Source organism: Podarcis tiliguerta, assembly GCF_965153285.1.
Source record: "Podarcis tiliguerta genome assembly, chromosome: 6".
In the NCBI taxonomy this organism is placed as follows: domain Eukaryota; kingdom Metazoa; phylum Chordata; class Lepidosauria; order Squamata; family Lacertidae; genus Podarcis; species Podarcis tiliguerta.
In genome coordinates this window covers 35,349,820-35,375,291 of record NC_139539.1, presented here as the reverse complement: position 1 = coordinate 35,375,291, position 25,472 = coordinate 35,349,820, and the positions used below count along the sequence as shown (strand labels likewise).

The 25,472-nt window shown below is 44.6% G+C and overlaps 1 protein-coding gene across 1 annotated transcript; it reads left to right on the top strand.

Moving 5' to 3' along the window:
* Positions 1 to 524: 524 nt before the first annotated feature.
* MOV10 (Mov10 RNA helicase) lies at positions 525 to 24,725 on the top strand (the record flags this gene model as incomplete). The annotated part of the gene is made up of 23 exons (XM_083446599.1): positions 525 to 652; positions 3,082 to 3,102; positions 6,044 to 6,140; positions 7,402 to 7,526; positions 8,794 to 9,017; positions 10,493 to 10,733; positions 12,677 to 12,814; positions 13,122 to 13,281; positions 13,849 to 14,003; positions 14,701 to 14,877; positions 15,077 to 15,224; positions 15,763 to 15,924; positions 16,100 to 16,203; positions 17,343 to 17,440; positions 17,903 to 18,022; positions 18,837 to 18,939; positions 19,697 to 19,814; positions 19,890 to 20,084; positions 20,748 to 20,813; positions 21,523 to 21,648; positions 21,883 to 21,971; positions 23,023 to 23,144; positions 24,034 to 24,725. 23 exons carry the CDS (start codon positions 525 to 527, stop codon positions 24,096 to 24,098), a joined length of 2,982 nt encoding a protein of 993 aa, XP_083302725.1. The 3' UTR covers positions 24,099 to 24,725.
* Between the last annotated feature and the right edge of the window lie 747 nt (positions 24,726 to 25,472).

Below are 25,472 nucleotides of genomic sequence, written 5' to 3'. Positions count from 1 at the left end.
GTGCCTTTTAATAGTACCTAAAATCTGCTGCTTCGCAGTGCAATCCTATCCTTACTTACTCAAGCCCCACTGATTGAATAGAGGTTTGCAGCCTTAGCCTGCCTAACAAGAGGAACAGTCATAATCCTCGTTATTAAAGACTTAGCAAAAGTTATTCTGTACATGTTCACAGTTCTTACTTATTTCTTCACCTGTTTCACATCTAAGCGTTCGACCATTGAGCTCAGGTTATAGAATTCTGCTTTCCTCTCCTTCCGTATTTCTTTCCCCACCCCATGGGTGGACTGATAAAAAAAAGAGGAAAACCATCAGCAAGTCTGAATCCTTGGATTGGCAGGGAAAGAGGTGATTGGTTTGTCTCCACCCTTCCCAGGCCGACGAGGAGCCTGAGTCAGCCTGGCCATTAGCTTTCAGTTTCGTTTCTTCCGGTTCTGCAGGCTGGGACATTTCACAGGCGGAGGGAAGCCGGCCAGGCGGATTTGCTGGAGCTTGTTGGTGGGAGCGGAGGCGAGGAAGCGACCACCATGCCTAAACGCACCGTAAGGGAGAATAAGGAGATCGGAGAGAAGTTCGTGCAGTTCCTAAAGGATTCTGGCAAGGAAAAAGTGAGCAACAAAAAAGAGCTGGCGGCGATCTACAATCAGGAATTTCGGTTAGTAGACGAGAGCGATGGGGGGCGGGAGAGGTTCAAGGATGGCGGAGCGACCAGCATCTCTGCAGCGCAGGAGGCTTTTCCTCTCGGCTCCCTGGCTTTGGAATGAAGGGGAAAGCGTTGGAATCCCTACTGAGCAGCAAGCCCAGGCTTGCCCAGAGTGGGACCCCCCCCCCCGCCTCTAGCTTCATTCAAACTCGCCTCTGGGTCTCCACGGTGGAGCGGAACTTCGCGCGCCCCGACGCCTTTGGCAAGCAGCAGCGGCTGCGTTCTCGGCGCAGCGCAAAGGCGCATCCGTGGCGCAAAATGGGGCACGTCGGTGTACGCCGTGTTCGAGGGGAGGGAAAAGGCTGGGGTGGTTTCTCTCAGTTGTTCAGCCTTACATATTAGCGCTCGAGAAGGAGGGTCTGAGAAGAAACACAAGAAAAATGGAGCAAGGATGTGGGGCCGAAGGGAGGGAGTCAGACGGTGCTCAGAGGAAGGGTAGTAGGCGAAGGAAAGGAAGGGCCCCGAGGAGAAGATTGGATGGGTTGGCCTCCAGGATAAGTAGACCGGTTTCAGAATGGTTTGGTTGAAACATGCAAGTTGGACGGCGAGCTTTTCCTGTTGATCTTTAAATATCGCCTTCTCTGGTGGGTTCAGAGCAGCCTACAGCCATGTTTTCTGTAAAGTACCAGACCTTCAAAGCACATTCCCTTCCCCACCCAAAATAATAAAAAAGGGAACTATGGGAACTGTAGTTTGCCCATCCCAGGCCTGTAATTCACAACAGCTTAAACGACAGTTCCCAGGATTCTCATGGTTTGACGTGGCTACGGTTGGGTAGGTTGAGGTTAGGAAGGTGGGTAAAATAAATTCTTCCCATATTCCCAAAATAAAGTTCTCAATACATAGCTTTGTTCTGTTCACCTCAGTCTCCCAGTTCTCAGGCTCTAAATCATGCAGCTGAAATGAACACAAGTGCTCAAACAAACCCGACAACACCCAGGACTCCCTATGAAAATTGTGCATTTGTGGTTTAGCGGTGCAGTCTAGCTGGTGGAGTTATTGGACACTTGCAGATAGTCACTTTTTGGGGATGGGAGCCAATAAAGTACTTGCAAATTCAGGCTTTGCTACTTGCGTGTGACCAGAGTCCTTACCCCACCAAAACAGGACATTTTGCAATGAGGAAAGTGACAGGAAAATGCACTGGAAAGTGTGGGGTTAACAATTTTCTGATGCAACAGCCCGATTCATTGGCACCATCTAACCTCCCCACAAACTTTATTCAAAGAAATTGCGGTAAATTCTCAATAAATAGGCCATCGGGAAATGACCAAAATAGGAAGTGGAAATGGCAACACAAGAGTTCTCTGTAACAATGAGGCCCAGTCTCGGATGGTGAAAAGGCAGAAGACGCTAAAGATTGTTCAAAGATTTTATAGATGAGTTAGGTGGGATGAGGAAGCCGCATAGTTTGGCTCATTGGATACAAGCCAATTTCTTCCTCTTTGAAGCTGCTTACAGTGACTGTTGTGTTGATGTGCATCAGATAGAAGTGGACTATTGCTCATAGGCTGACAACTGCTTTAAAAAAAGCAATTTCCCCTCTTTGGGACGATTTTCTTAAATGACCATTTTGGATGTTGGAAAGGAATTTCTCTACTGCGCTCACATTTGTAATTTTTTTTGGGGGGGGGGATGGAATGAGAAGAATGTTTTAAAAGATAGTGTAGGCATCCCCTGAGAGGGTGTTTTTAAGAATCTGGGAGCACAAGAATGTGGCTGGAGAATTAGAGTTTGGTTTGGAAATTGCAGAACTTGTTGGAGGAGAACCAAAGGGTCACTTTCAGATGTTGTAATTTCTAGAAGGTGGAATTTATTGTAGAAAAAGAGCAAAAGGGACCAAGCTGTGCCATGCCTTAAAAAAATTAATGATTAGTGTTCCTCAGAACAGAACCCTATCTGTGCAAATAACATTGTTTGTCTTACTGGCAGGAAAGCTGTTATAAATGGTCAAGGTTTAAGCTGCTAAAAGTATGTGACCATTCTAGTCTGAGGTAACTGGGCCTAGGACAGCAATGTTATGGTGACCTCCCTTCTCCTTTTCGGCAATGTGGAAATGAAAAGGAGTGGGGTATCCCCAGACAAGATAGGTGTTTCTGTATGTTTGGAGGGCTCTTCATGGGGGGATGGGGATGGGAGGACTTACATTGAGCATTGTGTATGCGCAAAATCCTCCCCTATAAGCAGAGCATTAGAAAAACCGAAAGTAAATCTCCCGAGCAACAACCTAGTTCTAAGGTAAGAAGAGAAAAGCTAGACAGCCTGCTCACTACCTCCAGCTGAGGTAGCCTTTTAATCCCCAAACTGCCATCACGGGCTAGCGAAAAGCCATTTTACCCTGAAGAGAGGACAGAGAAACCTGTCAGTTAACCTGATTGAAGAGAGCAGCATGAAAATATCAGGTAACAACAAGGAATCAAGCTGCTGCTTAGCAAACAGTTTATTGTTTGTTCTGTTTATTGTATGCTCACAGTGGAAAGGTGTGAGGTCAAATTTTCTCTTCCTCCCAAGAGCTTTCCCAGGCAGCACACGGAGGAGATGCTCTGCAAGGAGTTCCTTGCTCTATTTCGTGGACTAACCCAGAAATATTTCTCATCTGTAGCTTTCTGATGTCAAGGAAATACTGTAAACAACTATCTGGCTTTTAGAGGACTCTGAAGGCAGCCCTGTTTAGGGAAGTTTTTAATATTTGAAGTTTTATTCTGTTTTGAATGTTCTGTTGAAAGCCGCCTGGAGTGGCTGGGGTAGAAATAATCTATTATTTATTTATTTATTTATTTATTTATTTATTTGCTGTCTGCACAACCTGCACCTCACTTTTGAATACAGAGTGCTTATTAATCTTCCCTCCCTGCACTCTTTCACTCAAGTTGGGGACCAGCTGGCTCATCAAGCCCTGAAACCCCCCCCCCTTCCCACCTCAGTGTTACAGGCACTTTAGCACTCAAATTCGGGGCTGCTGATGCAGCATGGGAAGCGGAGCTTGTAAGAAACAACAACAAATTTTTCCCATACTGCTCAGGTTGAGGGCTACAGCTACCAGGGCCGCCTTACCCATAGGCGCTAGGGGTGCCGGGCTCTCAGGGGTGCCAGACCAAGAGTCTGGGGTCCGAGAGTTGAGTCCGGGGAAGAGCCCGCCCATTGGTTGGAGCGCCGCGGCAGGCTCTTCTGCTGCGGGTGGCTCTGCGTCACGAGTTCCGGGGTGATTGAGCCAGCAAGACACTGAGACGGCCGGCCGGCTCCACCCTCCTGCATGCCTGGGACTGAGCAACTGGGGGGGGGGGGAGGTGGATCTTTGCACCCCGGCGACGCATATGCTTCAGACAGCCCTGACAGCCACTGAGCTAGCCTTCCCCAGATATTTTAATGGCTTGAAGCAGCTTCTCCTAATTTACCTGAACTGTTCTGTGCCAAATGAAATACACTTCAAAGAAACACAGTGGACGCTCGGGTTGCGAATGTGATCCGTGCGGGATGCACATTCGCAACCCGCATCTGTGCACGTGCGGGTTGCAATTCAGCGCTTCTGCACATGCGCGACCGCCGAAACCTGGAAGTAACCCGTTCCGGTACTTCCGGGCTTCGGCGGTTCGTAACCTGAAAAAACACAACCTGAAGCATCTGAAACCTGAGGTATGACTGTACTTTGGTTAGCTCCTGGCAGTGGCGTAGCGTAGGGGGTGCAGGGGGGCCGGGCGCAACATCTGGGGGGGGGCGCGCTCGCACTCGCAGCTCTCTGCCCCTACCTGGCTCACTCACTCTCTCTCACTGCAGTGCTGGCTGTGCGAATCCGATCCGAGCCGTCAGGTCGCCGCCCACTGTGGAGGGGAGGGTGCCAGGTGTGCAGTGCGGAGAGAGAGCGAGGGACTATCTGGGGGAGGGACAGTGCAGCGGGGGGGGCAAATTACTTGCCTTGCCCCGGGTGCTGACAACCCACGCTACGCCACTGGCTCCTGGCAAGACTTGTATGCACAGGATTTTCAATGAGTAGCTAAGTTCAGATTCTTGGAATGTTAAAAAAAGTGTGTGGGGTAGGGAGTCGCAGCACAGTAAAGAAAACACATAATGGCACAAGATTGCTTTTTTGTTTTGGCTGCTCCTTTGGAATTTCCCTGATAGGAAAAGGCTCGTTTTTCAAGGTCATTTGCAAGGGAGTTTGTCTAGGCTCAGTAAGCAAGGAGAGGGAAAAGTCACATTGAACTTTCCCAGGTTTTTATTCTGAGGAGCCTGGGAAGCGACACTTACATTTCTGAATATTTGCCTGAATTGTTTGGTTCATGTTCTCCAGGCCTGTTAGCTCCTCTCTTCCCACTCTGTCTTTTAAAAAAGAAATCCTAACTTTTTAATTATCCAAAATGTAACAGTATAACAAAATCGGCATTCTAAAACAGTTGGTTAATCCTGTCTTTCTTTCCCAGGAAGTCCCAAGTATGTAAGACACAATTGTCTAAATTTACAAGTAGGACATGAGGCAAAGGAGATGAGTAAACAAAACAATAATGGTTCTCTTCTACCCTCAGTTTATATAAAAACTGCCCAAGCTGCTGCTGCAAACTTTTAAGTTGTTATTGAAATCCTAATGGAGAGCAGAAAGTAGTTTAACCAGGTATATGTAGACAGTCATCCCAGAAAATATAAACTGTATACCAAGATGCATATGCTGTTTACCAATTTGTGGTTTTTGTTCATTGATTTGAATGTCATGCTTTTAATGTATAAGCTTCTCAACCAAACATTATAAATAAACAGATTCAGAAAATAAGCCAAATACGGTACTCAGAGGTTGCACAGAAACTCAACAATTGCACAATGATTTCTGCAACAATTGAGCTGTGGTACCTTTAAAGATGAACATATTTATGATCCCATTAATTGTGGATTAGAGTCTCCTTCATCAGGAAAGTTCACAAAAGCTTATTATCCAAAAAAAGTAGCTGGACTTTTAGTTTACCACAGTACTCTCTCTGCTTCGATAACAAAGGAACTTTATTAAGAGGAACTTTAAAAGGGGACAAAAAGCAGTTGGATGAACCCTGAAAGACAAACAGTTTCACACATAAATTCACAGCAGATGTATTTGGCCAGCAGATTTGTGACTGCCTGCACATTCAGGGCAAGGCAAGGCTCTTGTGCCTTTAAAATACAATGAAGGCAGAAGATTTGTAGTTCTTCCTGCTGCAGTGATGCAAGAACTTACTAGGAAAAAAATCCCTTCTATCAACTGTATTGGAAAAGAGGAGTTCCTATGTGTACTGAATTACATGTTAATCCATCAGAATAGTCCTGCTCAGTTTAGCTTCCTTTGTTGAATAACCGTCTTCTTTCTGTTTCTTGTGTTGGCAGACATAATGTTAGAGGACCTAACTTCTCAGCTGTTCTCTATGCACTCTGGCGCTTTGGCCTTGCTGGGTTCCATCGGGACTCTGTGATATTTGGAAGGGTGAGAGATGATTATCTTATTGATTTTTGACTCCTCATCTGATACATTGTTTTGAGCAGCTACTAGGCCTGAGAGAGACTGAAACATAGAATCATAGAATCATAGAGTTGGAAGAGACCACAAGGGCCATCGAGTCCAACCCCCTGCCAAGCAGGAAACACCATCAGAGCACTCCTGACATATGGTTGTCAAGCCTCTGCTTAAAGACCTCCAAAGAAGGAGACTCCACCACACTCCTTGGCAGCAAATTCCACTGTCGAACAGCTCTTACTGTCAGGAAGTTCTTCCTAATGTCTCATATGTCTCTTGAGGCCTGGTAAAGTGGGAGGTGGTATGGAGGCCCAGTACTGTATATCTTTAGGGTCTACCCTCTCCCACTCTCTCTTTTGCTTTACACATTTTTTAAAATGTAAATCTTTCTCAGTTTACTTGAACGATAACAGTGGTGCCCCCATATATTATTAATTCATCCATTTCAGCTCTTTAGACAGCAAAATCAACTTGTTTGACTGTACCATGTCAAAAAATTATGGTTCCGTTTTGCATTCTTGGGAAGGAAGAAACCAAGCCACCCTTGTACTCAGATTTTCTGTGAGAGGGAAGCCTCAGAAGCCACAAGCCCACAAAAACTAAGGGAACACAGAATTCACGCAGTTAATTTACTGGCACCTGCCATTGACACATTTCAAGGCTGTTAATTGGAAAGAGCCTCCGCTTGAGACTCCAGGAAGCAGCTACCAAATAGTGTAGACAGGGCTGAGTCGAATGCACTGTTGTTCTCACTTGGCATCCGGCAATTCCTTCTATACAGGACAGGCTGGCTGGCCCAACAACTTTTTCCATTCTCGAGTCTGCTTCTCCCTTAATTGCTGTGCTAAACCCTTTTCCATTGAGCAAGAAGCTGCCAAAAGCAGAACAAAGAAAATATATGCAAATCAGTAATTTATACAAGTAGCTGCACTTAGATTATTTGACACGGAATCAGAGTTAATCTTGCTGCAAAAGTCTTGGATTTGTTCTTGTTTGTTTTAAACCAGAGAGGATACGCAGCCCTGAACATAAGTTTCCATCTCGTATGTAGAGATGGGTTCTACTGAAAATATCCCCCAATGGTGGGGCACTTTGAGAAGGCTCCTTCTGAAGTTGGATTGTATTGAATCCAAAGTATGAACCATTATGAACTCCCTGCTTCCTGCTATGAACTTTATTCTCAGAGTCTTCCAGTTGTTCATGGTCACTACACTTTGTTTCCCTTGTGTAGGTAAAGAAAAAAGTAAAGTTTACTGATCAGTACTGGAAACCAAGCTATGATGCTGGAGATCAGCCTAACCAGGACCAAAGCCCAGGTGCTGCCCCACCTCCTCGCAGGTCACGTGCTAAGGACAGGTAACGAAGGAGATGATGAAGACTTAAAAGACTGGGATTGTGTGTGAGCACAACTTTCTAGTACTCTGCATTTCAGAGATAGGTCTTTGCATTCCCGAGTCCCCAGTCCTACCACATAACTGAAAATCGGGCTGGGGTTGGCCCTTGTTTTCAGAAACTTTGGAATCTTCATCATTATTTAATAAAAAGTTTTCGGACCTCTTTGCTGTGGAAATAAACTTGAAAACATAAACTGTGAGCTCACTCTGACTAGCTCACTAAGGGTAGATAATCAGAATCCATTTAGCCCCTTATTCCTCGCTTATGGCTAGAGCAAGTGCAATAAATTATGGGAAATGCAAATGTCCTTAATTTACATAATGCAGGGTAAGTTATTTATATTTGCACGGAATTTGGATTTGTGTATGTGTGTCATAGTATACATGCAGCCTTGGGGATGTGGAAAAAGAATTCTGGTCTTTACCTTAACTCTCACAAAAGCTGGGCAGAGCAGGGAGCTCAATACAGTCTTGCAAGAAAATAAAATTTGAAAGCAACATTTTAAATCCAAGATTCTCAAGAAGCCAGTCACATTGCCAATAACGGGCATTTCCAGGGGCCCCTCAGCTGAAGGTCTTATCCTGGTCCTAAACTTCCAAGGCCTTTGAATGTAAAAAGCCAATAATGACTCAGTACTTCAAACTGGATCCACTGTGCTGTTGAGGCAAAATATGATAATAATATCCAGTCCTGCTTAGTGCTGGATGAAGTTGTTAGATTACTAACTGTACTTTTGAGCAGCCTTCAGAGACATGCACAACACTCTACCATAGTCTAACCTGGAGAAAACTTTGGCATGGATAAGTGAGGTCAGACTATCTGCTGCTATTTATTTGTTTTTTGTTTGTTTATTATATTTTTATCCCACTCTTCCCGCAAGGAGCTCAAGGTGGCATACATAGTGCTCTTCCCCATTTTGTCCTCACGACAATCTTTTGAGGGTAGCTAAGGCTGAGAGCCAGTGACTGGCTTGAGGTCACCCAGTGAGCTTCAGGGCTGAGTGCAGATTTGGTTGGCATTAAAAAGTGTTGCTGTAATGGGTTCAGTTCCTCTTTTTGATACTGGGTCATTATATCTACTTCCTGCTGTACAATAATGTTAGAATATCATTGACACCCTCTGAATAACTCCACATCAGAACATGGGGCATTATCTCGGAGCAATTGCAGATGTGTATATAGGATAGAATATTTTAGGAACTTGTTACTCTGCTGTTTCAATTCCCTAGAGCCGAATTGGTCTCCAAGAAGCATGGAGTGGACATTGTTTCGAGTTGTGATGGGGAGAATGGTAAAATCAGTTTGCATGTGTCTCCAAATGAAGTAAAGAATATTGTAATAGAGGTACAAAATAATGGAGAAAATGAAGTGACGCTGTCAAGTTTCAGAAAACTACGTGGACGTCGTGAATTTATCTTTACTTATAAACAGCCACCTGTGAAATTACAGCCAGGTAACTTATGTGCTTATTTGTTGAAATGTATTGGTTAACCCATTGAAGGGGATTAAACTGGGTAACCATGATATATGTAAAATATCTCACTACCGTCCAATTAAATAGTTGCAAAAATATTGTTGAAACCCCTTAAAACCCCAAAAGTCAGCTCAAAAGGTATTTCCATTCATGTGAAATATGCTCAAACTTGGGCTTTAGTGAGCCTCCAAGAGAAAGTAGTGCCAGTGCAGAGACAACCAAATTATTCAAGCAACTTCTCACCTAAACTGAAAGGACTGTGAAAGGACTTCTCTAGCACAAAAAACATATAAGCCTTTTAAATTTATTATTTTACTAGAAATCCGGAATTGTCATTGATATATATTAACAGTATTGTTGTTGATATATATTTTCTTGGAAATTTGAGAGTATGTCACTAAATGGGTGCTGGTGGGTGTGGGGCAGTGTCTGAAATGTCATTGAAGATGAATTGAGGGTCAGTTTGAGTTAGACCCCGATTCAGTTTGCTGCGGTCTGTGGTTTGGCTTGGGGTCCAAGGCAAAATCTACTTCAGAAAAACTAAGCTTAATTCTTCCCCCTTTTCACTATATGGATTTCACCCTTTATTTTACCTTTTGACAGAAGTGGATGAAATTTGCAGGCATAGTTACCCTTCTGAGTGGATAAAGCCTACCAGATAATAGAGATATAGATTATGGGGATTTTGTGCTGGGCATATTTTAAAATTTATATATTTTTCTCCCTCCTGAGGGGATGAATCCTGCCAAATTACAGAAGGGTAAGGGCAGCCTTTACTGTTTGGAAGAGTTACTCTCTCCTAACATTATTTGGGCAGTTGTTATGAAAATTAACAGATATGAGAGGTATCCCTAGGTAAGAATCCTGCCAAATTGCAGCCAAGTAGGTTGAAGGTTTTTGCTATGCACTTTTTAAAGTTGGTGGGGAGGTGCTTTTTTAAAATTGGTGGGGGAAACAAAAAGGGTCTTGTTCTTTTTTGGAAACAAATTTTTCCCTCAGTTTCATGAAATTGAAACCACCATGGTAGTGAAAGGGAAAATCTGATCAAAACTATGTGGAGAAACCCTATTGGCTGCCCCTCATCTTCCTCCAGAATTAAAAAAAAAAAATTAAATTGTTTCCTATCACTACCTTTAAGATGACACATAAAAGCACAAAAAAATAAATTCCTAGCATGTTTTGTGTGTGTTCAAGAAGCAAATATTTTATATTCTGCTAGATGAAATATAAAATAAGTTACCACAAACCATTAACATTTTCTGTTTACTTGACACATTTTAAAACCAGATGACCTGTTAACAGTTAATAAATTGCATTACATATTCTGGAGGGGCATGTATCTCAGTCCCCTGATTTCAGATATTGTTGTTAGGAATTACACTAGAAAGACTGAGAAACAGGCACCCTCCTCCCTCCTCATAGCTTGTACTGTTAAGAGGCTTTGTTACTTTCAGGAGAAACGTATAGGATCCAAGTGCGCTGTCAGACAAAGGACTACGGATACTTTCCTGTCACCATGATGTTTGATTTTGATAGTGCGCAGACTGGATGCTTCATCATTGGACGTTTCATGTCTGCTGTTGCTCACAGTAAATTAGAAGAACAGCTGGCTCCCTCAGCACCTTACAAGCCATACCAAGCCAAACTGCACAAGCCACAGGAAGTTGAGATAGTGGAAGGCATTGCACCAAAAAAGTACGTGGGGATTCTCTGTTACTGTTGTGTTCTCTCTTGCTTCCTTCTTTGTCAAACCACTTCTCAAATTTACACTCTTTAAGAACTCTGTCCTTAACCAGTCTTGCTGTCTCCTAGCTGTTTTTCTCCTGCCATATAACACTCCTTCCTTCCTTCCTACTTTGAATTACTCAGTTTCTTAAGTGTTTTCCTTTCTGATGTCTTTCCCAGCTGATGTAGATACTTTAAACTCTCACCTTGACGCTGTACAGCACCTAGCTTTCTATCAGTGCTAAATAAATACACTGGAAGTCAAACAGAATCCGTTCCGGAAGTCTGTCCGACTTCCAAAACATTTGGAAACCAGAATGCAGCTTTTGATTGGCTACAGGAAGCTCCTGCAGCCAATCGGAAGCCGCATCATACGTTTGGGTTCCAAAGAATGTTCACAAACCGGAACACTCACTTCCGGGTTTGGGAGCCAAAACGTTTGAGTACCAAGGCATTCACGAACCAAAGTATGACTGTAATAGGCAACGTCTGAGCTGTTGGGTGGAGCTGGACTTCAGATAGAGTTAGAACTCTTGTTTGTTTATGTCCTTCCATAAGCATTCCGAAGTCTTCACCTCATTCTTCCTCCTAAATCTTCCTTGAGATAAGTCATTCATGAACTACCTAGGTGAGGGATTGATTCATGCTCAGAGCTTTCCAAACTTTTCATGCTGGTGACACAATTTTTAGACATGCATCATTCGCGATACAGTAATTCAGTTTTACTAGCAAACCAGAGGTTAAACTAACTTCTTTCCAGCCCCGGGAGGAGTGCGGGGAGTGTTCACGTGACACACCTACACACTGCAGCCGACACATTAATGTGCTGCAACACACAGTTTGGAAAGCTCTGCCTCAGCCATTTCTCATCCAGTGAGACTCAAACATGTGAATGGCATCCACAGAAAGGGATAATATCATGTCTGAGATGTCAGGTGAAATTTCAACTTGTGTATTGATACATTATTATTTTTTTACCAATATTTGCTCTCAAAGCAGCTTACAACAAAAATGCCCAGAAAGGTACAATTGTAATACAGATAATTTTTTTATGGCTATCTCTTCTAGTCTCTGTCACTTGATGGCATTGTCCATATTCCAGGCTTTTCCTACAGCGGGAGGGAGTCGAAGGAGCTGCTGCTTGTAAATATACCATCTCACATCCAATTATCTGCATCACTGCATATCAAAGCACTGTCTATAGTGTTTGATCTATGGTTATTGTTCCACAAATGCTAGGAACCACTTGGTATAATCATCAAGAGGTTGACATGCTTCTGTGAATTTGGCCATCCATGTAGAGCTTTGAGAGTTTCCTGGATCTTCCTTGCAATTGCCCATTCTGGGAATTTGTGGGGCATTGTTGAACTTGCAAATAAAGGATGCAGACTGCCTACAGGGAGACTGTGCAGAACCTAACGTTCTATACCAGGGATCAGCAACCTTTGGGGGCCTATGAGCACATCTGCAAATTGAGGAAACTGTCACAGCCGCTGCTCATGCCACAAGCACTGCAGCTGCACACATGTACTTACTGGTTGCTCTAGCAGTCAGGAGACTCCTGAGGAGTAGGCAAGTGCAAACGGATGCAATTAATTGACTTGCCTCCCAGCCCACAGACTAGATAAGAGGGCTTCTGCAGAACAGCAGGCCAAACATATAAGGGTCAACACCAAAGGGAAGTGGTGGGTCACCAGAGGGTGAGAGTGCCACGCCCTTTGATTTTGTATCGTTGAATTAATTCTCCTGTGAGAGAAAGTGAAGTATTGCTCGGTGGTAACTGGAATTGTTTGCTTGCTGCTCAGATTGACAGCTTACATGTTATACGGGAGTTAGCACTGCTACAACTGGGGGTTGTCCTGTTACACGTGACATTGATCAATAAAACCTTGCACTGCTTTTTACCCCTCTAGCACTTTGAATTATGACCCTGAGCAAAAAATACCTCTGCAGCACTACAACTACCCAAAAGACCTGAAGGATCAGGTAGAATGCATGAATAAAGGCCACGCACCCAAAGATGGCACCAGTAAGAAGATTGCACAGCTCAGGTAAGACTGCCCCCCTCCTCCAATGTTTCTTCCCTTATTAAGCGCATATTGCTATATTTTTACAAACTGTTAAACAGTGGAACAAACTCCCTTGGAAGGTGGTGGACTCACCTTCCTTAGAGGTTTATAAGCAGAAGTTGGATGGCTGCCTGTTGGGGGTTCAGTGCATTTCCTGGTTTGGGATGCTGCTGCAGTAGTCGATTTCCTGTATTGACAGGAAGTTGGACCAGGTAACCGGTGAGGTTCCTTCCAACTTCATGAATTGAGAAGGTTAAATTTGATTTGATACTATGATTCATTTCCATAGGAGCGACCTGAAAGCTGCCTTGCAGTTTGACAACTACAGTAAGAAGTTTCATCTGCTCCTTTACCTAGAGGAGATCCAGATGGAGGTGGACATTCATCGATACGATCAGTCCGATGTTTGCATGGAAGCAGACAAGAGTAGTCCGTTTCTTGTCCTGACGGTAAGCAGCAGACAAAGAGTTCTCTTAGAGAAGAGAGTTTCTCATATTGTGTGAATAATATGTAGCAGTTAGATCAGGGATGTGGATTGGGCTTTGGGTTGCATGTAGTGTGGGTTGGGGCACTTGCTGGCAGGCCTGGGCTCCTCTCTCCTATCATCCACACTAAAACACACAACCTTCCCCCTCCCAGCACATTAAGATCCCAGCGCCTCTCCGCTGATGGACACTAGGAGGAGCTGAGGAATACCCTAATGTGCACTCCTCAGCTGTTTCCAGTACCTGGGGAGGTGAGAGGAGATCTCAAGGACTTCATGGTGCCCCTTTCCTTTGGTGCTGAGGAGGAACATGCCAATTCAGTGCTGAGCAGTGAAGAGAGTGGTAGAGGTGAACCAGTTGGAGAGCAGGAAGGGGGCAAGCAAGTCAATGTAGAAGTCAGCTGAGGAGGCACCAATGGAAAGGACCAGATTGTGTGCAAGATGCCACCTTCCCCTCTTCAGGTAGTTATTGGGAGCATGAAGTTAAAAGGGCATGGTTGCCTCTCAGACTGGGTTCTGTTTTCTGCTCTAGGCACCTGGTGTGGCGGAGAACCGCCCATCAGTCCTGAGAGGTGATCATATTTTAGTAACATTGGCTGAAGAACGCAAACGGCACCCGATTGTCCAATACAAGGGCTATGTCCATGCTGTGGAATGGGATAAACTCAAGCTGGGTTTCTCTGACAGGTGAGTCCTCCGGCCTGAGGCTTTGTTTAGACCTCCTTCCATTGAAAATGGAATTAAGATTTCCAACTCAGGTGTGGTTACTTGTAATTTTGTGTTTGTGGACATGTAGCAGATGTAATTCACAACATTGCAGAACCTGCTCTGCCTTTCTTCATCACTTGGCTGTTAAAAGCAAAGGGATATCCTTTGGGTCAGGAGCTGTCAAACCTAGATTTTCACTTGCTAGAGACACCATCAGATGGACAAAACTCAAGAGATGCAATATTGTAGGCAGGCAAAAGAAAGAAGGGGAAGCAAAGTCCAGGAGGTTGGTAGACAGTATTGGAAAGCAAATTCATTAGTTTCAGCAGGTCAGGTGGGACCAGCAGATGAAGTGGAGCAGTTTTGGTCTGTGGCCTTTTGAAGAATGGCTGAAGCAGGTTGGGGGTGGGATTGCCCTGAAGGTTAAGGGGGAAATGGAAGTAGTTGAAAGGGAAAGGGAAGCAGTGTAGTTGGATAGTTTGACTTTATGATTGGCCTGAATTGGCAGTAGGTGGCTCTCAAGCGGATGGATTCAGCAGGTGGTATTGTGTGGGGGAAGGGTATGCAAGTTGGAGCTAGAAAGGTTGGTGGAAATTGGTAGCCTGCAAGAGTGACCTGAGATCAGCGATGCCCAGAGCTTGTTGGTAATTTATTCAGCACCCTTTCCTTTTCCCAGGTTGACATCTCGCTTCATCAATAAAATGAAGTTTGATGTGAACTTCACCTTCTGTCGTCTGCCATTACGAGTCCAGCATCGTGCCGTTGACCTTGCCCAAGAGTGGCAACTTCAGAATCTGCTATTCCCATCTTTCTCACTGGGACATTCTCTACTCGCTGCCGATCAGCTGCTCAAGTGAGTGTATGGAAAGGAAGCAGGGAGAGATTGGAAGTGGACAAAGGTCCCTTTCTGCCATGGAAATGCCCTAACTGTATGGAGGTCTTAGAGCTGAGGGTTCATATGAGTATGTGGTATGAACGTGCCATTTTACTTTCTCTTTGCCCTGCACTTTGGTACCTCTTCTTTTTTCTCACTCACTCTTCCCACCTTTCAGATTATATGACCGGAATCTGGAGAGCAACCAAGAGCAGATGAAAGCTGTCTATCAGGTGGTAGCAGGCATGTCCAGACCAGCCCCGTACCTTATATTTGGGCCACCAGGTACGGGCAAGACAGTCACTATGGTGGAGGCCATTAAACAGGTGAGGAGAGAACTTGATCACTGTGATTAGATTAGCATTGAGTATACAGTGGTACCTTGGGTTACAGATGCTTCAGGTTACAGACGCTTCAGGTTACAGACTCCGCTAACCCAGAAATATTACCTCGGGTTAAGAGCTCTGCTTCAGGATAAGAACAGAAAACATTCAGCGGCAGCGCAGCAGCAGCAGGAGGCCCCATTAGCCAAAGTGGTGCTGCAGGTTAAGAACAGTTTCAGGTTAAGAACAGTCCTTCAGAACAAATTAAGTTCTTAACCCCAGGTACCACTGTACTATTAAATGCGGGAGAGAAGCAGGCTTGCTTAAGAGTATTGAAATGATGGAACCAGGATACTCACCTAATTCAAGAGTCTTGCAGAAACCTAACTGGTTTGTTATCATCCCCATCTTGCATCCTGCAAGTCTGGACCAGTCTCAGGTAACTCTTGAGCCCGCTGAATGCTACCGTTCCTTATAAGCCTGGAAGTGATTTCTTTGGCTGGCCACCAGTCCCCCAGTATTATTTCCCTATTCTACTCAGGTACTAAAGCATGTTGAGGGTTCCCACGTGCTTGCCTGCGCCCCCTCCAACAGTGCCTCTGACCTGCTCTGTCAGCTCCTCCTGAAACATGTGGACAGCAGGAAGATCTACAGGATGAATGCTAACAGCAGGGATTACCGCACCATCCCTGAGGATATCAAGGTATATACTAGTTCCTTGTGTCCAAGCTAAATGTTCTCTCCTACCTAGGGTTCTTTATTCACTCCTCTCAGGGTAGTGGTAGTAAGCTTGTAGTACCCTCTTCCTCCTCAGATACAAGGTGAACAAGGATGTTGCTAGAGCCCAGCTTATGCCTAATACCTGTTTTTGCTTCTAGCATGTCTGTAACTGGGACAAGAAACTGGATTCTCCCGTCTTTCCTAGCAGGGAGATTCTAGAAAACTACAGAGTGATCATCACCACCCTGATAACAGCAGGAAGGTAAGGTAGCTTCAGATATCATTCAAAAATGACAAATGTGAATAGGTGAGAAGTGAAAAACTGTATGTGTTTGCATACGTAGTGGGTAAGACATAATATGTTTAGATGGAAAACTGTTTTGTTACCATTGTTGCCACAAAATTTTAAATAAACCCTTTCACATTCTCTTTGAAGGAGATGGAATACATAAATACATGCATCATTTTATTTGTGTTCCGCCTTTCCTTAGTTAAAACCATGCTCAAGGCCGCTTACAACATAAAAAGTTACATAATTACAAGCATAAAGTAGTCCTAAGCAATAAATAAAACATTGAAAAATACACAACCACGTTAAACATTTCCACATGAATCATAATAAGATCTAAAATAAAGTTAGAAAAAATAATCAATAGCAGCCCTCAGATATTGCAGCTGGTGTAAGTCAGGACTTTGCCCTCCCAGGCCACGTGGAAATGGTCTGCAAGGAAGGGAGCAGGTCTCCCAGGACTCACAGCCAAGATGGTCTTTATTAGCTATTTTTGAGAGAAAATGTTTTAGTTGTCAGTTGATGCAATTCACCAAGACACCAATCTGAAGCACAATTCTTTCTTCTGGGTATGTTACATTGCTATCTGTGAAACCTAGAACCAGAGTTAAGACCATAGTGACACAGCTGCTACTGAAGGCCCTGGTTTAGTACTCAGGACGCCACATAACTGCTGTTTGCCACCATGTGAATGGAATCCAGACCAAAACAGAAATGGCATTTTTGGTGGCAGCCATTTTACATAGAATCACAGACTTGGAAGGGACACCAAGGGCCATCTAGTCTGCCCTGCAGTGCAGGAATCACAGCTAAAGAATCGGTGACAGATGGCCATCCAACCTCTGCTTAACAACCTCCAATGAAGGAGAGTCCACTTTCCAAGGCAGTCCATTCCACTTGTCATCAGAAAGTTCTTCCTAATGTTTATTCGGAATCTCCTTTCTTGCAATTTGAACCCACTGATTCTGTTCCTACCCTCCGGGACATCAGAAAACAAGCTTCTTCCTCCATCTTCCATGTGACTCCTCTGTTAAACGGCCACGTGATGTGGTTGTCCTCTAGCTGGGAAGTCAAATATCCTCCCTTTGCTCCCTTTTGTTTCTCCTGGCTAGGCTGGTCTATGCTCAGTTCCCTCCGGGACACTTTACTCACGTCTTCATCGATGAGAGTGGTCATGCTGAGGAACCTCAGAGCCTGATTGCTATTGCAGGTGCGTTTTCTACCCTGAAAAGGATTGTCATTTCTGCGGGAAACTTTTTTTTTTAACATGCTGGTTTTTAATGGAACAGAATGCAAACTTTCATTTTATTCACTAAACTGACAGGGTTCATTGTGGGGCAATTGCCTTGTCATGTATGCTCTCGCTAGCATGTTTCACTATGTTCAGCCCCCAGAGTTCCGGAAGGCCCTGAATCAAAATGTTTCTTCCTAAAACGTCCTTCACTCATTTTAAACAGCATTTAGCTTATCTTGTTTGCTTTTCTGTATTTGCTTCCGCTGTTGATGATCAGGCTGCCTTTCCCAAAACACATTCCAGGTCTAGTTAGTTCTGCATTTCTAAACCTTATTCTGCTTTAGGGGAAAGCAGATCAACGTTCAAGCCCCAGGACTCTGCTTATGGACCAGACTGAGCAAATGGCTAGAGCCCTGTCTTTTTCTCCTCTTCCTTTAGGCATCCTAGCCATGATGGACCCAAGGACTAATGCTAAAGGAGGTCAGCTGGTTTTGGCAGGTGATCCCCAGCAACTGGGACCAATCCTGAGGTCTCCTCTGGCTAAGGAGCATGGCTTAGGTGAGTAAGGAGCAGGTAGCAATTTTTTAAAAAACCCACTGACATGTATTTTATTTTGCTTTGCGTGGCATTTCATGCAAGTTGAGGTATCTGTTCTTAAGGTTGGGAGGAGGAGGAGGAGCATAAATCATTTGAGCTCTGTGCTGAAATCTTCCAAGTGGGTTTTTAAGTGGGCAATGGTTGATTCAACCAAAGGAGTCTCTGTGTGGACTCCTCCCTTGTTGAACAGTCTGCTTCTAGGCTCAAATCATGCAATGCCAGCAGTACAGTTGTTGCAGCAGATGCAACCCATGTGGCAAGTTGAGGAAGAGCCAAGGCTCAGTGATAAGAGAATGGGGGTTGCCTGCAGAAGGTCCCAGGTTCAATCCTTGGCATCTCCACATTAGGGCTGGGAAAGACTCTTGCCTGAAATGTGGGAGAGCTGCTGCCAATCAGTGTAGACGGTGCCGAGCTACATGGACCCTTGGTCCAGGCTCAGTATGAAGCAGCTTCCTCGGTGCTTCTTGAGCTGTTTCTGCAAAACTGCACCATACAGCTGGCAATTATGTTAAGTGCATAAACACAACACTCTGAAAACGAGAGATTTTTGCAAGTTGACTCAAATTATGTGAACTTTCTTCACACAAATGGCTTGCCCCTCTTGAGGTTGCACCCGCATCGTTCTTGGTCTTAGCAGCAACTGTGCTACGGGACAGGAGCATGAATTGAGCCTTAGCGCTGTTCTGAAAAAGGGTTTAGAAAAAGATAAGAGAGTTCCCAGCCCCTGTCCCTTGCATTCATTTGGAAGCTCTGAGCAGCCTCTCGACTCTTATAGGACTTTCCCTGCTGGAGCGGCTGATGCATGAAAACTCACTGTACGAAAAGAAGGATGGGAGCTACAATCCACAGTTTGTCACTAAGCTGCTGCGTAACTACAGGTACATTCACCGCTCTGCCTCAGGATTCCAGCAGGTGGCGCACAAGTGTGTCTGTATGGATCATGCCTATTTAATGTAACATTAATGTTACATTAGGTTGACTTGAGTGGTATTCCTGGGTTCTGTCTTCCCAATTCAGGTTGATAAGTGGACTGGGCCAGCTTCTTAAGAGACTATAGCAGAAGTGGGGCCAGCCAATGCTTTATACTAATGCAGGAAGATTGCCAGTTACTTTTAAACAATGATCATCTTCCCCTAAAACACAGACAAAATGTTTATTTTACTTGAGGGTAAGATATCCGAAGAGTGACTTCAACTAGGGACTGGAATGAGAGATTCAGGTCTGCATCCCAGATGTTTATAGACCCGTTTCATGGAAGGAAGCCATTGCCTTCAAAGAATAGCGACATCTAACACATTTTTACAAATTGCAGTCTGTAAATGTCGTGTTTTACAACTACTACTACCCTTTCCTTATCAAAGGGATGGCCTTCACACAGAAGCAAGTTTTGCCTCTCCCACAGCCCCTCGGCCCATTTCCTAAAAAGAAAAGCACTCGCTCGCCCTCACACACTCAGCTCCTGCCAACTTGTGAAAATTATTTACAAATGGCATGGCATGGAGGCCGCCCATTTATCAAACGCTGCTACAGCATCAGTGGGCCCGTTTTGTGTAATGTGGCATTGCATTATTATGAGCATAAGAGGAAAACGAAGGATCTTATATGTGCTAAAGTATGGTCTTCCTTGCCCCCCAGGTCCCATGCTGCCATCCTCAAGTTCCCCAATGATAAGTTCTATGATGGGGAGCTGCAGAAGCATGGCGACCGTGGCATCACTGAGTCCTACTGCAATTGGAAGGAGCTGGTGAAGCAGGTGAGGAGTGGTAGGCACCTGGGAATTCTTCCATAAGCATGAGCACAGCTGAGTCGGTGTGCTTTCTCCTTGCAGGGGTTTCCCATCATCTTTCACGGAGTCTGCGGGGAAGACCAGCGTGAAGGGAACAGCCCTTCGTTTTTCAACACGGCCGAGGTTAAAGTGCTGACTGACTACCTCAAAAAACTGCTCCTGGAGGAGCAGGGCAAGAAAGGCATGTCTCGCATTTCCTCCAAAGACATTGGAGTCATCACTCCATACAGGAAGCAGGTGAGATCTTCTGCTGGCCCCAGCTCACTGAACAAGATTCCCTTCCAGGAGTCATGGAAACTTGGAGCCTCTTCATTGGCCAAGTTGTCCTCCAACTTAGGTGGTTGCAACTAGTTATATGCATGCATGTGGTCAGTGGAAGGATGCACTCTGCTGTAGACAGATGCTACGGCTGTTACGGTTGGAGCAGCTAAAAATGTGGTGTGGCAGCCATATAACTTGCTTTTGGGTGGTTGCAGCTAGTCATGTGTGGCCCAGGCTACGTCTTGCATTCTCCATGTGGATGTTGTGAATAGTTGTGCTGTGTAACCTCAAGGCTCCATCGTGTCCTGGGTTTCTGCTAAAGGTAGCAGTGACTGCAGGGCCAATATAGTATAGCCTTTGCCCAGGGTCTGAATCCTTCCTGCACCACTCCCATCATCTCTACCAGGAATATCAGACCAGTTACTCCCACTGCATCAACAGAGAATTAAAGGCTACCCTGCCCATTTGCGGCAGGGAAGATTTCTGAAGCCACCATCCCTATTTAGTGGCCCAAAGGAATTCATCCATTTGCTGAGGGCATTAGACAGCAGACGTGCAGCATTCTAGCTTGCTAGAAACTGAATCGGACAATAAGAATGAGGGGGTGAACGAATAACTGGTTTTGCTTTTCTCTCCCAGGTGGAGAAGATAAGAAAAGCCATTGGTCTGGAACTAAAGGGTGTGAACGATATCAAGGAACTAAAGGTGAGACTTAAGTTTTCCTACCAGTCGTGCCAAGGGAGAAATGGTTTGGATATATATCCACATCAGACGTGGTGCATCTTAAATAAGAATAGCTTTGCTGCACCCAACCAAAAATCCATCTGTTCTGCCACTTGTGTCCAGCAGTGGCTAATCATATGGTCCAAAAAAGTTCCCAAGTGAGGTTTTGTATGATGAAGTATGCCTTCTTACATCACAAGTGCTGTGGGAACAGAGTAAGCACTGCATCAAGGACAGAAACACAATAAGTTGCTTTATATGGAATCTGACTATTGGTCCATCTAACTCAGTATTGTTTACACCAGGGCCTTCCAGATTTGGCTCTCCAGCTGTTATTGGACTACATCCCTAGCTAGCAGGACCAGTGGTCAGGGATGATGGAAATTGCAGTCCAAAAGCAGCTAGAGACTCAAGATTGGAATACCCTGGTCTACACTGATTGGCTTTCAGGCAGGAGTTTTCCTCAGTCTTCCTGAAGATGCCCTCCAGATGGTGATTGACTTACAACTACAGCATTGCCATTATCTATGTTGATGGGAGCGGTTGTCCTGCAACATCTGGAGGGCAGCGGGATCAAGGATCAAGGAGGAAGAAGGCCCCCAGCTAAGCTGCTTGCCTTTCCTGAGTTTGGGATTTGAAGATTTATTTTCCTAATCCTTGTTATCTGGCTATTCTTCTTGTCTCCCTCCAGGTTGGCTGTGTTGAAGAGTTCCAGGGCCAGGAGCGGCGTGTGGTGCTCATCTCAACAGTGCGCAGCAGCAGCAATTACTTCAATATAGATGAGGAGTTCAGTATAGGCTTCCTTCAGAACCCCAAGGTACAAATCTGGGCACATCATCCTATAATCTTCAGAAAGGCCCTTGTCGCCTTTCCTTTGGGACCCAGGGCAGGTCAAGAAACACTACACCTGCGTTCCTCCCCTCCAGAGATTGCGAGAGAAGCAGTACCATTTGTGGCTTGGCTTGGTCATAGTGTGTTTCTGAATGTAATCTTCACTTACTGCCAGGCCAGGTGGATTAATTTTTCTTCTTTTTCTTCTCTCCACTTTCAGCGCTTGAATGTGGCCATTACAAGAGCCAAGGCACTCTTGATAATTGTAGGAAATCCGGCTACTCTCAGCAAGGATCAGTGCTGGAGCGAGTAAGTGTTGCCCTCCAGTTCCTACACCCTCTTATAACAATAATAATAATAATAAATATTTTTTTTATTTATACCCTGCCCTTCCCGGTTCAAAAACTGGGCTCAGGGCGGCTAACAACAAATTTAAAACACTAAATTGTAAAAGCAGCATAAAATACAGTATAAAAACATGAATAACAATAAAATTCAGAAATCAGTTTAGGGGAAATAAGCATTATATGACGCGGGTGGCGCTGTGGGTTAAACTATAGAGCCTAGGACTTGCCGATCAGAAGGTCGGCGGTTCGAATCCCCGCAATGGGGTGAGCTCCCGATGCTCAGTGCCTGCTCCTGCCAGCCTAGCAGTTTGAAAGCACGTCAAAGTGCAAGTAGATAAATAGGTACTGCTCCGGCGGGAAGGTAAACAGCGTTTCCGTGCATTGCTCTGGTACGCCAGAAGCGGCTTAGTCATGCTGGCCACATGACCTGGAAGCTGTACACCGGCTCCCTCGGCCAATAAAGCGAGATGAGCGCCGCAACCCCAGAGTCTGCTACGACTGTTGTGCCTGTAGCCTGGGCGAATAGATCATCCTGCCCCTGTCAAGGTGTTGCATTTATATAGACCTCTGTTTTTTTATGAACATGAATGTGCCATGTCTTGAATCAGACTGTTGGTTCATATAGCCTGGTGTTGTCTACTCTGACAGGCTTCAGCTTACCAAGACCTCGATGTAAAATCTTTTCCAGCCCAGGTATTTGATATGCCAGGAACTAAACATGGGATCTTGTTGTTGCAAAGTAGGTGCTTACCTCTGTGGCTCCCTGCCCTGAGGACATGCAATTCTAATCACAGCACACCCTTAAGCAAGAACTGATGTTGAAATATACTTCATAGCCAATGGTTACTTGAGAATTAGAACATTTCAGGAAGCAGTGAGCTATGTCTGAGCAAGAATCCCCTCGGCTATTCTGGTTTAGCGCAAATATATCCTTTTAAAATTATTCTGACTTCCTCTAAAGCTCATGGGTCAGGCTGGTGGCATTAACACTACTATTTTATTGGCACCCCTAGGTTTCTCAAGTATTGCAAGGACAATAATGCATGCCGAGGATATTGGTATGAGGCAGATGAGAATGAAGAGGATGACGTGCTGGTAGAACTCGCTTCTCTCTCCTTGAATAGGCAGCCAGAAGGTAAGAGGCTAAAGTGACCTAAATTGGACTCCAGTTATTTCTTGGATGTATAGTAATCCTAAATGCATGGCAACTAACCTGAAAAGCCTTTTCAGAGTTGGGGCAGCCCAAGGAGGCTGCTCAGTTGACAGTTCTAGTAATTCTCTGCTGGGTTCCGTCTGTGACTTGGAGAGTGGATGAGCAGTTACCAAAATAAATGCAACCATCTGAATCTTGATGAAATACTTCCATGGCTGTATTTTTTTTTTCAATTCCTGTGTGCTGTACAATGGATAGGGTTGCAGAAGCCACCCTTTCTACCTCCCAGCTTTATTTAAAAAGAGAAAGATCAGCATTTTGTTCAACCACAAACCCATCTGACCAAAGCCAATGTTCAATTTTATTTTTGCACATTTTCTGCAAGGGCTCAACATCAATTTTCATCCAAATTGGGGGGGCGGGGGGTTTGATTGTTTAGAAATCCTGCTTTCTTTCTAAGTGCGCACACACGCACACGCACACACAAATGTGGACTTTGACTGCAACTCACTTCATATATTTTGAGGAATAAGGATTGCAAAATAACATAGCATAAATGATTTTTGTTGGACAAAGTCCTGTGTATTTATTTTAAAGAAGTGCCTATCTTTTAAGTACCCCTGAAGGCTGCCTTGTCAGTGCTAGGGGCTGCACATTGTCAAGGCGATGGGTGCTTGAGCGCAGAGGAAAGTCCTGGCAGCTGGAGCTAGGCAAGTGCTCACAATGCAGCACAGGTCCTTCTGCTATAACATATTCCCCACCAATAAACTGGCAGCACTGGAGCATGTCAGATCAATTTGGAAGCAAGGGCAAACTAAGGATGCACTTTCTTTTGCTCTTCACCTCTTCATCTGGTTTTTCTTCTCTGCAGGCAACAATTCTGGTGAGAGTCACATCCAGCAGCAAATGGACCCAGAATGGTCACATGAGCGCTGAGGACCTGTACTGTCTGAAATCTTGGTACTGCTACTGCAGCCTGCATTCTTGAATAAGTTATTTCTCCTGTTTACATACTGAAAAAGCAGATGACGACCCAAATATAAATGAATCATGTTTGAGCTCCCTATTACTATTTATCAGGGGGTTAAAGCCAGAATTTTATAAAGAAATCCTAATTGTGCAAGAGGGAATGCAGTGTGCAGTTACCTGCATCCATCCAATGCAGTGTAAATTCACTTTCTTGTTGTGCAAGACTTCTCTGCATTCCTTCCTTTTGTGTCCAGCGGTGTATGAGAAAAGACTGGTATTAGTTTGAAACGCAGATGTGCTGGATTATAAAGCAATCAGAAATAAGAAAAGACTGGGGAATGGCACTGAGTGCAGAGGCTTAACCTCTCCTTTGGAAACTGGCAGGAGGAAACCCCTCCCTCCCTTTTTGCGGTTCAGGGACTGACAGCTAGATTTCTATTTCGAGCTGCATTTAAAGTTTATCATGAAATTGTTTTGGGGGACCAGGGGGAAGATGAACCTTAACTCTTAAACCCTTCCCATTTCCAAGACTATATCAGATTTTATCAGGTGTTTTTTCTACTGGATTGTCATTAAAGCTTCTAGAATTTACAATGTGTATTATGTTATTGAATGAGACACTCCCCTGCTTTCCCTTTCCACCCACCTTCCTGTTGTAGTACTGATGGGAAAAAGAGAGAACAGGGGCAGAAGGAGAGTAGGTCAAGTACACATTATTCTAAGTTTCAAATACATGCCTTTTTAGCACGTTCTTGGGACTTTACAAAAAACAAAACAAAAAACTTGTTGTGGCTCTGTCTGGATCAGAGTCACAACAGTGTATGCAAGGAATTAATTTAGCCTGCACCTGTGTTATCCTCTTCTCCAAACTTCTGTCTCTGGTGCAGCCTGCTGGAATCTGGAATCTCCAGCAACTAAGGTATTGGATTACCCCATGTTTGAGTATTGAGAGGGAAATAAAACTTAACCCCTTGGAGAAATAACTTTCCTGCAGCAATATGTATTGTAGAAGGATGTTATGCTGTAGTTTACACAGAGGTCCGTTTCTTGCAGGAGTTGGGAAACGTGCTTGTTTTCTTCTTCACTCCATGGATAAGTAAAAGCTAATCTCAAAACACTGCTCAGCTAAAGTGACATTCTTCCTCCCCTGGGGCAAGATTCTGCTTTATTGCCATTGTGTTATTTTTTTTATTTCTGCCTGCTGAGGAGATGACGCTGTGAATGGTACAAATAGCAACTATTATTCACAAAGCCTTTGGAGAGCTGCATGTTAAAGGAGCAGCTGGTAGAGTTCGCAGATTGGAGCAGCAATGTTTGGCTTTTTGCCTGCCTCTGAAGTAA